General features: G+C 36.8%; 1 protein-coding gene across 1 annotated transcript in view; it reads right to left on the bottom strand.

Moving 5' to 3' along the window:
* DHX29 (DEAH (Asp-Glu-Ala-His) box polypeptide 29) overlaps window positions 1-16090 on the bottom strand; it is a 54615-nt gene that overhangs the window by 19687 nt on the left and 18838 nt on the right. The window contains exons 8-14 of the mRNA XM_011939366.1: window positions 15475-15633; window positions 11914-12079; window positions 11510-11633; window positions 9481-10089; window positions 7661-7804; window positions 1877-2053; window positions 1039-1179 (exon numbers count right to left, since the gene is read on the bottom strand). Of these exons, the coding sequence (XP_011794756.1) occupies window positions 1039-1179; window positions 1877-2053; window positions 7661-7804; window positions 9481-10089; window positions 11510-11633; window positions 11914-12079; window positions 15475-15633 (1520 nt within the window). The remainder of the gene's footprint in view (window positions 1-1038; window positions 1180-1876; window positions 2054-7660; window positions 7805-9480; window positions 10090-11509; window positions 11634-11913; window positions 12080-15474; window positions 15634-16090) is intronic.

The following is a 16090-nucleotide window of genomic DNA, read 5'->3' on the forward strand; positions in this document are numbered from 1 at the left end:
ACCTTTTTATCTTGGCATATACATACTAAAATAATTGTAGAAAAGCATATTGTAACCATGTATGCATCATTCTGTGGCAACCAAAAAGCAGCCAGGCCAAGAGAGGTCATAACTTTAATAAGTAGTTTGTACCTGGCTCATTCCTTCTACATTCTACTTTGGCTCCTGAATTCCAGTCATCTGTTTTGAAATAATTATACTTTTCTAAAGTCTTTCTTTAGTTAGTAATTTTTACCTCTGGTGTTTTAGGGCAAGATTTTAATTTTTGCTTTCTTGGTCTATCTGCTTAATAAAAACATAAAGATAACTTTAACTCTGTGTTTTCATCAAATTGGAAACATGCATGAAATATCATGGATATGACAAAAATGCTGGATCTAGTACCACTGGCTAAAATGCAGGATGTTTTTTTGATATTTCTGAAAACATGTAATTGAAACTAACTTCCCAGGAAGAACTATGCCCTACACAGCTTCAGTATGTATGTATGTACATACGTACGTATATACGTATCTATCTATCTCTATCTATCTATCTATCTATCTATCTATCTATCTATCTATCTATCTATCACTATCTACCTATCACCATCTTGCCTCTGCCCTGCTCCTGCCAGGACAGAGGCTAAGAAAACCAATGGCAAGGATCTAGATTTCAGACCTGCCCTATTCTGATCACCTATGGTGTTGAGATGAAGTAGAGAAAAATCACTACTAATGTACTACTCAATAACTGACCACTGTTACAAAATTGTTATAAGAAGTTGCTTCTAACTTGTATGGTCCTTGATTTTGTATGTGTACCTAGATGGCCCAGAATAGTTTAAGAGGACAATCAAAGTATCACAAATCAAAGACTACAGTCTATGAAATAAAGATTAAAGAAACGACCTTTAAAATTGGTTCATTCTCAGATCTGTTCCTCATCTATCAAATTATACTCAAATTCACTGTGTTAACCATATGATTTTGAAACTCTTGTGGCAGGTTAGGCCCTGGATATCATTATCTGATATCTTTCAAAATATTTTCTTTTTACCTGATATTTTTTTATTCCCCCGGCTTTGCTTGTAACATTAATGGTTACTTCTTCTTCCTCTTCCAGAAACTTCTGACAATATTCTGAGTCTTTCTCCAGTACAAAACCTGTTTCTTCTATTATATCTTCAAGATGAAAAACCTGCATAGAATAAGGCATATAAATGGGTGAATTCAAATTCATTTCAGTAAATATCATTTTAAAGAGAACAAGGGGACACCACCTTTTGAATGTCACCAAACACTAATTTAGAATATTATGACAAAAAATTTTTAGTATTATTTGGGAATGAAGACTTGGTTGACAGAGAAGGATTGTCTCTAAAGCCTCAAGACAAATTACATTATGAGATATATTTATATATATACATATAATGTGAAACAGTTAAGAGTAGATTATATTAGCTGTACTGAAAAGGTAAGAATCAAGAATAGAATATGTAGAAAGGAAGCTTTAAAGACAACCCTAAATTTGAGGGGTGGGTGAAAAAGGAGTTCCTTATTGCCAGGTAGCCACTCTTTTTTTTTTTCCCCCTGACCATTAGATGACCAGGGAAGGGCGGCAACTCTTAATCTGAATATAATGATTTTCATGTGAGAATAGTTTTATGTTTTTTAGCCCTCAGGGCTCTCTTGAGTCAACACCCTCCTTTCTCTCCTATCCAGCCTCAGGCAAGGCAGTAACAGCCATCTGATTCTTAAGGCTGTGTCCCCCTCCTGTGACGACTCACTGAACCTAGGAATAGTTCTGGCCTCAGACTACAAGCACCCATCTCCTAGGGAAAGAACCTGTTGGTAATGCAGTTTCTGCTTATACACATATTATAAAGAAAACTTACCTCAACAGGATAACTTCTTCCTGAAATTCTGAGAATGGGGCAGTGTGTGAAATATGTAGAAAATTTTTCGCTGTCCACAGTGGCACTCATTAGAATCAAGTGTAGATCAGAACGTTTCTGTAAAATTTCCTTCAAGATAATTAGTAGGAAGTCTGACTGGACACTTCTTTCATGAACCTAGTTTTAAAAAGGGAATAAAAAAATTCATCATATATTGTATAAATTCTAGTAAGAGGCTTGAACAATCAGACACCCAGATTTACTAAAAGTTATTCAATATCTAAGTACAGTCAGCACATGTGCAGGGAGGGAGAAGCTGTATGTTTTAAATAAGGCAGATCTTCAGAACTGAAAATAAAGTCATTCTCTAAAATTGAAGTCACTGAAAATCATATAATAAACTAGATTAGCCATGACAGCATGACTCTACCTTAGGAGATGGTTTGCAAATCAGATCAGATGTAGCTGATAAGGCCGGGTACAACTCTAAGTTTGAGGGATGCGTGAAAAAGGAGTTCCTTATTGCCAGTAGCTCATACTTGTAATTTGAGCACTCTGGGAGGCCGACACCGGCGGATCACCTGAGGTCGGGAGTTTGAGACCACCCTGGCCAACATGGCGAAACCCTGTCTCTACTAAAAATACAAGTATTAGCCAGGTACGGTGGTGTGCACCTGTAATCCCAGCTACCTGGGAGGCTGAGGCAGGAGAATCACTTGAACCCAGGAGGCAGAGGTTGCAGTGAGCCAAGCTCATACCACTACACTCCAGCCTGGGCGACAGAGTGAGACTCTGTCTCAAAAAAAAAGAAAAGATGTAGGTATATCCCAAATTTCACTTAGAAGCAAGAGTGACTGCTAAATCTCTGCCACTAATATAAAACTATACTGTCACCATTACAAGACAGATGGTTTATCTACTAGGTAGAAAAAGAGGCATTAACTAGCAGGAATCCGAGAGAATCTCTATCACTGTCAGAAAAAAGGGTTTTATGCTCTTCTAACATATGCATTTTAGGGAAGAGCATGGATGCGGTATACTGTCAGAACTTTAGTATCTGTTGACTCTGAGTCTATCTTCCAACTTTCTGTACTGTGACTTATTTCTACTCTATTTTATAACAGATTTAAGGTAGCACAAAAGGATAAAGTGTATCAAGATAACAAAACAGGTTTTATCATTCATTTGTTTGGAAGGGAGGCAGTAGGGGTTAAGTGTTCAGACTCTGGAATCAATTGCTAGGGTCCAATTCTTGGCCACTTACAGTGTGACTTAGGGAAATTTAAATGACTTAGGTAAAGTCATTTAAATATTCTGGGTCTATTTCTTCTATAAAAGGAGAATACAAATAATGCAAATTTCATAGAGTTGTGACAATCAAATGAGATAATGCAAAGCCCTTAGAACAGAGCCTAACAGTAAGTACTCAGCATTGTGCTAGATGCTGGAGTTTAAAAAGCAACCAAGAGAGTTCTCTTCCTTTGAGTTTTCAGTGCAGTAAGAAGATGCTGTATAGGATGGTTTGAAATTATATATGAAGGAGAGCTAATCCCGATGGTCAAGGCGACTACTAAGACAAATGCCACTGATGCTGAGGACTGAGGGATGAGTATGAAAAGAAAAAGAGGAGGAAGAAACGGGACGAAAAAAGGAGAAAAAAGCGTTCATGTTAAGGTACACAGTGTGTATGAATTCATGGTAGAAAGAAGGATCATACTAACTTTCAGAAACTGGAGAAACAAAAACAATGACTTGAGCATGGGATGGGGGATGGGTCAGAAATAAAGCTGGTAAGATACTCAATAAACTGCCCTGTAAGGCCTTGTAAACTGGGTTAAGGAGTTGTGACTTTTTCCTAATGAGTCAGGAAGGGCAGTGATTAAAGCATTTTAAAGCAGAGGAATCATGTGGTCTGAGTTTTATTTTAAAAAGGATAATCCTGGCTACAATACGGAAAATGTGGTGGAGGAGAGCAAAACAAAGCAGGAAGTTTAATTCATTAGAGACTTTTGTAGTAATTAAAGAAATAACGGTGGCGTCTTCAAGGGTAACACCAGTGAATACGGAGAAAAGTAAATGTACTTGAGAAAGGCAAAATAAAAGGACTGGCTGACTGGATTCAGGGGATGTGGGAGAAAGAAGGAAAAATCTTCAAGACATTTTTACTTTGGTGGTTTGACCAGGTGACTGGGGATCATTCAGAGATTTAGAAGAGAGGAGAAGGGGCAAGTTATACAAGATGAATAGGGAGGAGAGATGTTGAGTAGTAGAACTGCTGAGTTTGGAGTTCCTGAGACTGAAGGTATCTAGATGGTAGCTAGATATTTAAGTCTGACGCTCAAGAAAGAAATCTGATGGAAGGCATAGATCTGGAAAACTTCATCAAATAGATATGAATTTATACAAATAAGGCTTTTTTGTTTGTTATTTTGAGACAGGGTCTCGCTCTGTTGCCCAGGCTGGAGCACAGTGGCACTACCACAGCTCACTACAGCCTTGACCTCCCAGGCTCAAGCAATCCTCCACCTCAGCCTTACAAGCAGATGGGACAATAGGTGAGGAGATAGGACTACAGGCAAAAGCCACCAAACCTAGCTAATTTTTTTTTTTTTTGGACAGAGGAGGTCTCCCTTATATTGCCCAGGCTGGTCTCAAACTCCTGGGCTCAAGTGATCCTCCCGCCTCAGCCTCCCAAATTGCTGGCATTATAGGTGCAAGCCACTGCACCTGGCCAGATTTTTTTTTAAAAGGAAAAAAATAAGGATAGAACATAAAATAGAGCAAATAAAAATGCATACTATTAAGTATACTTGGTATAGATGGGCATAAAATTTGGCTGTAAGCACACTATCAGCTATCAAGAAAATCTACTCAATTCACACACTGATTACAAACTAAAATCACACAATTCCTTTTTTTTTTTTTTTTGTTTTTGAGACGGAGTCTTGCTCTGTCGCCCAGGCTGGAGAGCAGTGGCCAGATCTCGGATCTCGGCTCACTGCAAGCTCCGCCTCCCGGGTTTATGCCATTCTCCTGCCTCAGCCTCCCGAGTAGCTGGGACTACAGGCGCCCGCCACCTCGCCCGGCTAGTTTTTTGTATTTTTTAGTAGAGACGGGGTTCCACTGTGTTAGCCAGGATGGTCTCGATCTCCTGACCTCGTGATCCGCCCGTCTCAGCCTCCCAAAGTGCTGGGATTACAGGCTTGAGCCACCGCGCCCGGCCCACAATTCCTAATAGTAAGGCCAGAAGAAGCATTATTCTGTCTTCATAAAGAGGTTCCTGTATAATGTCATGGACTTTGTCCTGACATCTCTTACAATAAATACTTAACATGACAATGAATTTCACTTCTAGGTTTCTTTTACTTGCTGTAGTGTCTAAGAGGTTGATGGGATCACATTGGAGCTCAATTCAGTTAACTGTGTCTATGAATGGCTAATACAAAACCATGAAACAATACAACTTCCTGAAGTTGGTCTGGTTTTTAGAGCTCATCCTGATCTATATTTACCAAGCAATTTTCTGGTAATAATTTGGGGTTCAACAGAACTTATTAACTGCTACAGATATTTCAACTTACCTAACGGTAAGAATTTCTCACTATAAATATATTGTAGCTTATTTTAAGAATGGTAATACGAAAAAAAAAATCGGCATTTTGGCTCATATTGACCCTTGATGATACTGATTAAATCCAGGTCTTGGTCATACAAAGCCACAATTGTAACACTTTACCTCTACTCCCTTCCCGCAGAAGCCTACGGGCCAGATAAAAAAGCAGCCATTCAGCCTCTTTCTCGTTGATATTTTAGTGATAAGAGTGAAACCATCCCTATAAACTTTATAAAATTAATCAAGGAAGAAAGTTGTTCACTGCCTATTGTCCCAGAATCACACAGACCCTAGATTATCGTTCCCCTTAACTGCTCTATAGATAACTTGAACATTATGAAATGGTACGTTTTCCATTTGAGAAATTCCTTCAGGTCCTATGTACCAGTGAAACTATTGACTCAAAGCTGATCTGAAGGACCCCACTTATGCCAGCTGGTATGAAGGACCCCACAAAGAGCTGACTCCCCAAATAATGCAGTTTCTACATCCTAATGATTTTTATTCTCTTTACCCTTACCAATTAATGATGCCAATTTTCTAATCCCTTGCCTTCCAAAATCCCCTTAAAAGCCCATAACTCCTCTGGGTCTCCTCATCTCCTTGCTTGGTGCCCTGCAACCATTAAACACTTTCTCTGCTGCAAACTCTACTGTCTCAGTGCATTAGTTGGTTACTACACAGTGAGCATACAAACCTGTTGCTCCTGTAACAACAGTACAGTGTTCTCTCCCGTTAAGGAATAAAGACTCCTTAGATAAAAATTCCTATAATTTATTTATTATCAAAATATTAATTAGGTTATTTTAAAATGTCTTCACTCAAACTTATCTGACAAGCGGAAAATAGCTGAATAAATTATGGGACCATCCAAATTATATACTAGTATAAAACTACTTTTAAAAATCATGTTTTTGGGCCAGGCATGGTGGCTCATGCCTATAATCCCAGTACGCTGGGAGGCTGAGATGGGCGGACCATGAGGTCAGGAGATCGAGACCAGCCTGGCCAACATGGTGAAACACCATCTACCAAAAATACAAGAATTAGGTGGATGTGGTGGCACACACCTAGTCCCAGCTTACTGAAGAGGCTGAGGCAGGAGAATTGCTTGAATCCAGGAGGTGGAGGTTGCAGTGAGCCGAGAACACGCCACTGCACTCCAGTCTGGTGACAGAGCAAGACTCTGTCTCAAAAAAAAAAAAAGGTTTTTGTTGACTAATGTGAAAGAATTATAAATACACATATTAAATATACACATATAAATATACAAATTAAAGATTAACTTTTTTTCTGAATCATGAAATCATACTTTTTCTTTTCATTTTTCTACCTTTCTATGCTTCTAATAATTTCTAACCAAAAGGAGGAAAATAACCCAATTATATATAGTCTATTAATTAAAAATCAATGAATGAATGAACTTTCACTATTGGTTTCTAAACTTAGTGAATTAACAACACTTACAAAAACTTTGTATTGGGGAGATTTTTAATTTCATTTTCTGAATAACACGAATGGTATATATCTTATCTGTTCTTGAAAAATTATACACAAGCAAATTAGTTTATATACACTAGGCTCCTATGGCGTTTAAAATAATAAGGAGAAACTTGTAGCATAATTCAATGTAAGTGTGCATTCAAATTTGATTCATGTTGAGGTATATCTACCAATAAAGTGATATAGTGACGAAGACTTCTTATTTTTTGTAAGAATTACAGCAGATTCTTTAACAACTAAATGTAGTAGTTGAGAGGCAGTACACTGTTAAGAATACAGACTGAAGCTAAATTGCTTGGGGTTGAACCTCCAGCTACAGAAATTACTGCCGATGAACACTTGAGCAGGCTGTATGACCTCTCTGTACCTCAGTTTAAAATAAGGATATCTGCTTCACTGGGTTACTAGAAGAATTAAATGAATTCACTGCCTACTGTCCTACACACACATATGCTATACATAACACTTTGAACAGCATTAAGCATATAGCAAATATTACATAGTATTTATTAAACCAACAGGAGATACATTTGTTACAAGAAATTATTATATGGAAAGTATATAATAATTTAGTAAGCATAAAGAAAATGTTATCTAGTATTAGGAGTAACATCTTTTTAATACAAAAATATTTCAAATTTTTGAATACAACTATAGAATCCACTCACCTCATCTACAATAACATGAGACACATTACTTAGAAGACCATCTTCTTGAAGTTTCCTTAGCAAAACCCCTGTTGTACAATAGAGTAACCTAGTAGATTCACAAGCTCGAGATTCCATCCGGATCTGATACCCACACAATGAATTCTAAAGGGAGAACATAAGGCCTTGATTAGATTCTCATGAGTAATATGGGAAACAAGTTTTAAAAAGTGAAGCAGAGGTGCTGATCTTGCTGCTAAATGAAGCACTGTAAGTAATCTAGTACAATTTATTAATAATATATTAATAATTATTACTTTATTAATAAATACATTAGCAAATCTGTTCAGTGCAATTTATTATTAAAAGCATTTTCCCATGGTCTTCAACTCTATAAAGCTTTAAAATATATTTTATATTTTGGCAAATTTGAACAGAAAAACTTTTTTTTTTTTTTTCAAATGGAGTTTCATTCTTGTGGCCTAGGCTGGAGTGCAGTGGTGCAATCTCGGCTCACTGCAACTTCCATCTCTTGGGTTCAAGCGATTCTTTTGTCTCAGCCTCCCACTTAGCTGGGATTACAAGGGCATGCCACTACGCCCAGGTAATTTTTGTATTTTTAGTAGAGATGGGGTTTCACCATGTTGGCCAGGCTGGCCTCAAACTTCTGACCTCAGGTGATCCCCCCACCTCAGCCTCCCAAAGTGCTGGGATTATAGGCATGAGCCACCATACCCAGCCCCAAAATTTTTGCTCTTTTCAAGATGTTGAGGAAAAAACTGGTCACCTTGTTTAAATACCATTAATATGATTATTAAAACATTAATAAATGTTGAATTAATTTCTTCCTAAATAATCATGAAGCAAAATATTGAGGTACTCAGGAATGAAATTTTAAGCAGCTTCTATAATTTGGTCTGCTTTTCTACCAAGATCTCATAAAATTTGCTGTCATTAAAAAGCAGCTAGTATCCTTCTAGTAGTGCCTAGTGGAATTTTAACATAACATCCCCCATCACATTTTCTTTCTTACTCCTTCAGTCATTGCATTGTCTTATTTGTATATATGTCTGTCATTCTCTAAGAGCAGAAACTGTGCCTTTTTTTTCCTCCTCTATTCCATGACAGAAACCCAGACAATTTTGCTAAATAGAAAACTTTTAATGAAGGGGTACCCAGTTTAGAGATAAAAATATAATATGCCATCTCCAGAATGAACAATTCAAAGTATAAATAATCAGAATTATATGAAATTGCAATTCGTCATATTTGGTTCTAACTAGTTTAATTAACTAATTTGCATACTTTGCAGTCACTCTGGTTAAGGTCTGGCCAGTTTTGTATATACTAGCATGGCAAAATGCATGACAATAGACATTTAAGTACTTTTCTCATTTTTTAAAAAAATATGGGGTTGGAAAATACTAGCATTTTAATTTATACTGTTTTTCCCTTCTGCTCACTGAAAAGAATGAAAATCATTCAGGAATACATTCCACAGAAAAAGGTTTGCAAAAACTTGAGATATATTTTAGTAGAATTTGAGTTTGTCCACATTCTTTGGCTTTTCAATTTAGTGGGTAACATATTTGAATATTCAATTATTATAGTTAATACATTTTTTCTAAGAGAATTTTAATGACAGAACTACTGATAATCCTTCTCATAGGACAGTGGCATACTATCACATCTATCACAGAAAACACGACAAGTGCCTGAAATGTGCTACTGATCAACCAATAACAGTGAAAATTCACATATGGTACACACTCCATTTGGATCACAAAAGCAAAGGTGAATAATGTCACCATTCACTGAGGTGGAGTTGAATGACAGCTTACCCTTCCTCCAGGTCCATTTTCACAGCCCAATTCATCACATACTCTGGTGGCTAAACTCACTGCTGAGATTCTTCGGGGTTGAGTACAGACAATGTTACATTTACTTGCTTCCCACTCATTTAGAAGCAAATCTTCCAGTAGAAAATGTGGTACCTGAGTACTTTTACCACTCCCTGTTTCACCTGCCACAACCACTACCCGGTGCCTTTTAAGAGTTTCAACAATTGAGTCCCGATGTTTAAATACAGGTAACTGTTGTCTTTCCTTTAGAAGTTTCTGATACTTAGGTGTGCTTTGCAACTTTCTAAAGAGGTTTCTAACAGGTTCCAAATCTTCCACACTTGCTGATTCCAAGGACAGTGCAGAAAAATCCTCATCCGAAACCAAATTTTCCCAAGATTCCTCAGGATCTTCAGAGTTTTCTCTCTTATTTTCAGAATGCTGTTGTTGCTGCTGTTGCTGCTGTTTCAATTTATTCAGAAGTTTGGCAATAAAAAGATCACGTGGTTTATTGGTTTCCATTTTATTTAATTCTTCCTTTTTCTTTTCTGCATCACTCCACTCCAGCCAAACATCTCGGTAAGTGGGAGGAAGTAACTGATGAACTGACTAAAGTAAAAACAGCAGTATGTTATTTTCACTAACTATTCAATATGGAAATACAATAGATTAGCACTTAAAAGGATAGCACTTAAAATTCAATAGATTAGCACTTAAAAGGATATATTCATCTTAAAATACAATTTGACTCAAATTATTATTACTTTAATATATGTATGTGTACGATGCAAATTCAAGAACAGCACATCATATTCAGGCTTCTTGACTGACTAGCTGTGTAACCTTGCACAATTCACTTAACCTCTATGTGTCTCAGCTTCTGCATTTTTAAAATGGGGCTAGTAATTGTACCTCCCTTATAGGCATATTCTGAGGTTTAGTTAAGATATGTGAGGTGCTTACTCTTGGAACATGTTAAACTACTGAACAAATGTCTATTACTTATTCCTGCAGTGGCACTATATAAAATGTTAATGAACCATAAAGCAGTTCTTTTGAGATTCTGGCAGTTGTATAATGTTACAGGTCAAAGTATTTTAAATGAACTATACTGGACGGAATCTAAGTTATCTTAATTCTGTGCTATAAAGAATCCACAATTATCTCTCTGATACTGATAGTCATTTTTATCAAGCAAATAGTTCATAGTGCCTTATTTTGCAAAATAAGGGAAATAAAGACATTAATAACTTTTACTGGCAGAAATAGGGAAAGAACTATTGTCCAGAGTTCTACTTAATCAGTGTCTAAAATTTTCGAAGGTTCTAATTTCCTATGAAGAAAGAAACACATTTACTGTAAAAAGGAAATACTGACAATCCAAAATTTTAAAAAAGAGCATTCTGACAATCCAAAATTTTAAAAAAGAGCATTCCTTCAGTAGCACTTTATTTTAATCCTTCCTGAAACTGGAAGTGTATTGTTAATATAACCTAAAATTGAAAAATGGAAGCAATATCTATATAATTTTTTTAAGTTAAGAGAGACAATATAACATTAAAGGAAAACAAACAAAAAATTTTCAGCCTGGGCAATATAGTGAGACCTTGTCTCTATAAAATCTGTTTTAAAAAATTAGCTGGATGTGGTGGCACGTGCCTGTAGTCCCAGCTATTCAGGAGACTGAGGCAGGAGGATCACTTGAGGCTGCAGTGAGCTATGACTCTGCCACACAACTCCAGCCTGGGCAATATAACGAGATGCTGTCTCAAAACAAAAATTCTCCTTAATTCAACCACACTATCAACTGTTTTTAGCATAGCTCCAAAAGTCGGATCATCATACTCTCTCTTTCAGACTTCTAGTCTAAGAGGAAAGAAAGATCAAACTGTGTTTAGGGTTGAAAGGAAGCCAAATTAGGAATAATGAGAAAGGATTAATCAGAAAAATAGTCACTAAAGAGAAAAATTGAACCATAATTAAATACTGCCTTCCACATACAGATATAGTTAGGCCTAAAAAGTCTTACCTGCCCTTTAACTAAACGATAAAGGGCTAAAGTAGCTCCCAGGTGCTGAGCTTGCATGCCATCCTCTGTTAAGATTGTAGGGCATACTACCAGGACATCATCTTCAGACTTGATTACCCTAACCCTACAAAGAAGCAAACACATTTTTAAAAAATACAGTTGATAAAGTCAGATAAAAAAAATTCAGAATTCCATTAACATTAAACTCAAATTTGTTAATTGTTTAAATATTTCCATGGAAGGCATGTATTAGATAATGACAATCTATCAGACAATAAACCTGACATGTAGAATTGAGAGCTTCCTAAATGTCTGCTTAACTCACAGGAAACAAAAAGATTTCCACCTTACATTTTTCTAAAGTTCATTGAGTTAATAAAAACAAAAACAAAAACAAAACATACCTACATTTCCAGTATCTACCTACTGCAACTTTTTCAAAGGAAGGATTTGGACTCTTGGGAAGATTCTTCCTGACCCAATCAATCAGAAATTGTTTGGGAGATTTTCCAGTCCAACTTCGAGCAGTATAGTCAAAATTTCTTACATCACGAGGTTCTTTCTTTTTATCTAAAATGGTAAACAAAGATTGGTTCTTTAAAAATGGCTAAGCATTCTCTCTTCAGTGGTCAAAGTCCTCTCTTGCTTTGGAGAACAGCACTTTTAGAAGATAATAGGTGAGGCTAGGCGCAGTGGCTCATGCCTGTAATCCCAGCACTTTGGGAGGCCGAGGCGGGCGGATCACGAAGTGAAGAGATTGAGACCATCCTGGCTAACACAGTGAAACCCCGTCTCTACTAAAAATACAAAAAAATTAGTCGGGCGTGGTGGCGGGCACCTGTAGTCCCAGCTACTCGGGAGGCTGAGGCAGGAGAATGACCATGAACCCGGGAGGCAGAGCTTGCAGTGAGCCAAGATCGCACCACTGCACTTCAGCCTGGGTGACAGAGTGATACTCTGTCAAAAAAAAAAAAAAAAAAAAAAGATAACAGGTGAAGCTTGATTTTCTCTAAGTGACATAAGGAAATCCTCTTAATGGACAGAACCTGAGAAAATTCTTTTAAAATAATTATCTTGAGGAACTTATGTATTCTTGTAAAATATGATACTATCCATGTGATGAACTAAGGATACTACAAATTACAATGTTTGGAAGGCTACTCTGTAGTTAAACCATTAAAAAAATAGAAATCAGATGTCCTTTCTAGGTTTATCAGCAGTCGGCCACCAGCACCAGCACTATCCTCAATAGCTTCCTGTTACAGATAAAGTCCAAATTCCTTACTATTCTCTGCCTGTCTGTTGCCACTCTTCCCTCTTGCTTGCTTATTATGCTATAACCACAATGGCCATCAGTCAATTCTTCAATGCTCTAAGTATGCCTGTCTCAGAACAGTAGACATAGCCACATGTGGTTAGTTAAATGTAAATTAGTTATTCAGTTTCTCAGTTACATTTCAAATGCTTCATACTCCTATTTGGCTAGCAGCTACGACACTGGGTAGTACAGATATAGAACATTTCCATCATTGAAAATTCTGTTGAATAGTGCTGCTTTTTTACCTTAGATTTCCAATGTACCCTCTCCTTCTTGGAAGGATTGTTCCACCAACTTGTCACCAGGCTAACACCTAAACATCTGTCAAATCTCAGAGTAAATGTCATTACAGCAAGGTCTTCCCAATCCAAATTAGACCCCTTTGTTATCTATATTATTAGAAGCTACTTCCATTGATAGCACACATCATAATATGTAATTATGTATTGTATATGTTTGAAGCTTACCTTTTCTACTGTACATTGAAGAAGGCAGAGACTAGGTTATTTTGCTCATTACTGAACACACAATAAATACTACTGAGGCTGGGTGTGATGGGTCACGCCCGTAATCCCAACACTCTGAGAGGCCGAGACAGGTGGATCACCTGAGGTCAGGAGTTCAAGACCAGCCTGGCCAACATGGTGAAACCCCGTCTCTACTAAAAATACAAAAATTAGCTGAGCATGTAGGCATGCACCTGTAATCTCAGCTACTTGGGAGGCTGAAGCAGGAGAACCGCTTGAACCTGGGAGGCGGAGGTTGCAGTAAGCCAAGATTGTGCCACTGTTCTCCAGCCTGGGTGACAGAGTCTGTCTCAAAAAACATGCCTCACGAAAACAATAAATACTAATGAAAGAATGAATAATTTAAAAAACTGACAATTTAGAGTGGGTCTAAACTAACTATAATGAAATCTGATAAATACTATACTTGCTATATCAATAATTAACTCAGAATTTTTTTTTTAAACAATTAACATCCACTCTGGTCTTCTAAAAACTGTAATGTGTGGCCAGACGCGGTGGCTCACACCTGTAATCCCAGCACTTTGGGAGGCCGAGGCGCGCAGATCACCCGATGTCAGGAGTTTGAGACCAACCTGGCCAACATGGCAAAACCCTCTCTCTACTAAAAATACAAAAATTAGCCAGGCGTGGTGGCACACGCCTGTAATCCCATCTACTGGGGAGCCTGAGGCAGGAGAATTGCTTGAATTCAGGAGGCAGAGGTTGCAGTGAACTGAGATTGTGCTACTGCACTCCAGTCTGAGCTGGAAAAAAGAAAAAAGAAAAAAAAAAGAAAGAAAAAGGTTGGGCGTGGTGGCTCACGCCTGTAATCCCAGCACTTTGGGAGGCCAAGGCGGGAGGATCACCTGAGGTCAGGACTTCAAGGCTAGCCTGGTCAACATGGTGAAATCCCATCTCTACTAAAAATACAAAAATTAGCAGGGCATTGTGGTGCATGCCTGTAATCCCAGCTACTCAGGAGGCTGAGGCAAGAGGATCACTTGAACCCGGGCGGTGGAGGTTGCAGTGAGCCAAGATAATGCCATTGCACTCTAGCCTGGGCAACAAGAGTAAAACTCCGTCTCAAAAACAAAAAACAACAACAAAAAGCTATAATACAAATTATGGTATTATGATAAATACTATAAATATTATCTGATAAATACTATGCTTGGTCTTTTAAAAACTATAATGCAATGTGATAAATACTATATATTATACTATTTACTATTAGTAAACAATATACTATATAACTATAGTTTAATAGTAAATAGTATACTATAGTATAGTATATAGTAAATAGTATACTATTAAACTATAGTATATAATATTGTACTATTTGCTATATACTATTATTTTAAAAAAATAATTAACTAAAAAACTATAATGCAAATTATAATATTATGATTAATACTAAAATATTATTTGAGACTATAGTGAATGGTCTTCTAAAAACTAAAATACAAACTGATAAATACTGTACTTGCTATATCAATAATTAACCCAAAAAATTTTTAAACAAATAATTAACTTGGGAGCACAAAGAAGTACATGATTACTTGTCTGGTGGTATGGAAGGAGTTAGGGAGGGCTTAGGGAAGAGGAGCTGTTTGCACTAAGCCTTGAGCTGGGAACAGGTTGGCCAAGTAGGGGATAAGAAGATGAGCAAAGTAATGAAACCATAAAACAGCCAATGTTTTAAAGAGTAATGTGGCTGGAGTAATAAGCCAAGGGAATAAGGTAGAAAGGTAGATTGTGGCAGAATGCAAAAGATCCAGAATGCCATGCTAAAAGATTTGGACTTGTTACTGATGTCAGCAGGCTCATAGCCATTAAAGGTTTGTGGCAGGAAACTCACATTTAGATCTGTATTATATAAAGATAACTCTGGCAGCAGTCTGAAGATGAATCAGAGAGAGATGAGACTGAGGCAAGATATTTATTTGTAATTACAAAATGCTGTACATATATGTTATCATAATTGTTAATACTTTTTCAAGACAGCTTATGAAGTGTAACTTCACTGCCAATCTTACACGTACTTTGCCAGAATGCAAAGTAACAAATTTTACCATTATATATTCCTTGACATTTTATTATTTATAAATTACACCCTGACCATCTTCCCTTAATTTTACCTTTCTCTTCTTCAGTAGCAGCTGCAGATTTTTCAAATACATTAAAATTCAATGCACTTTCTCCTTCTGTGGCTATAGGAGGTTTTTTCCTTTCATTTTGTTGATGTGAAATCTTTATGGCTGGGTTAAATACTGGATGGTCTTCTAATGTTTCCATTTCTACCAGAAAAAATATAATGTTTAGTTTCATGGTTTTAAAAAAACAGTTATTTATCTTTTATTTCTTTACTTCTTTGGTATTTATACACAAGGAGTTACATGGTTTTCACGCCTTATTTTTAAAAATGGTTAAAAAAACTGCATTCCTTCTTTTTCCTTGTAGCCAATTGCTTAATAATTCCTATTAGGAATCTGTGCAGGAATCAGAGGCAATTTATTAATTTTCACAACACATACAAAAATTTTAAAATACATTATTTAATAGGTGTAATAAGCCTGGAAAAACAAACATCTTCATTACAAATACTCATGGAATTGTATTCACCTTTCTTTCTTGAAGGATGACGATATTTTATGGTATAAAAATCCTTTGGGAGGCCAAGACGGGCAGATCACGAGGTCAGGAGATCGAGACCATCCTGGCTAATACGGTGAAACCCCGTCTCTACTAAAAAAA

The sequence above is a fragment of the Colobus angolensis genome, unplaced genomic scaffold (genome assembly GCF_000951035.1).
Source record: "Colobus angolensis palliatus isolate OR3802 unplaced genomic scaffold, Cang.pa_1.0 Scaffold180, whole genome shotgun sequence".
In the NCBI taxonomy this organism is placed as follows: Eukaryota; Metazoa; Chordata; class Mammalia; order Primates; family Cercopithecidae; genus Colobus; species Colobus angolensis.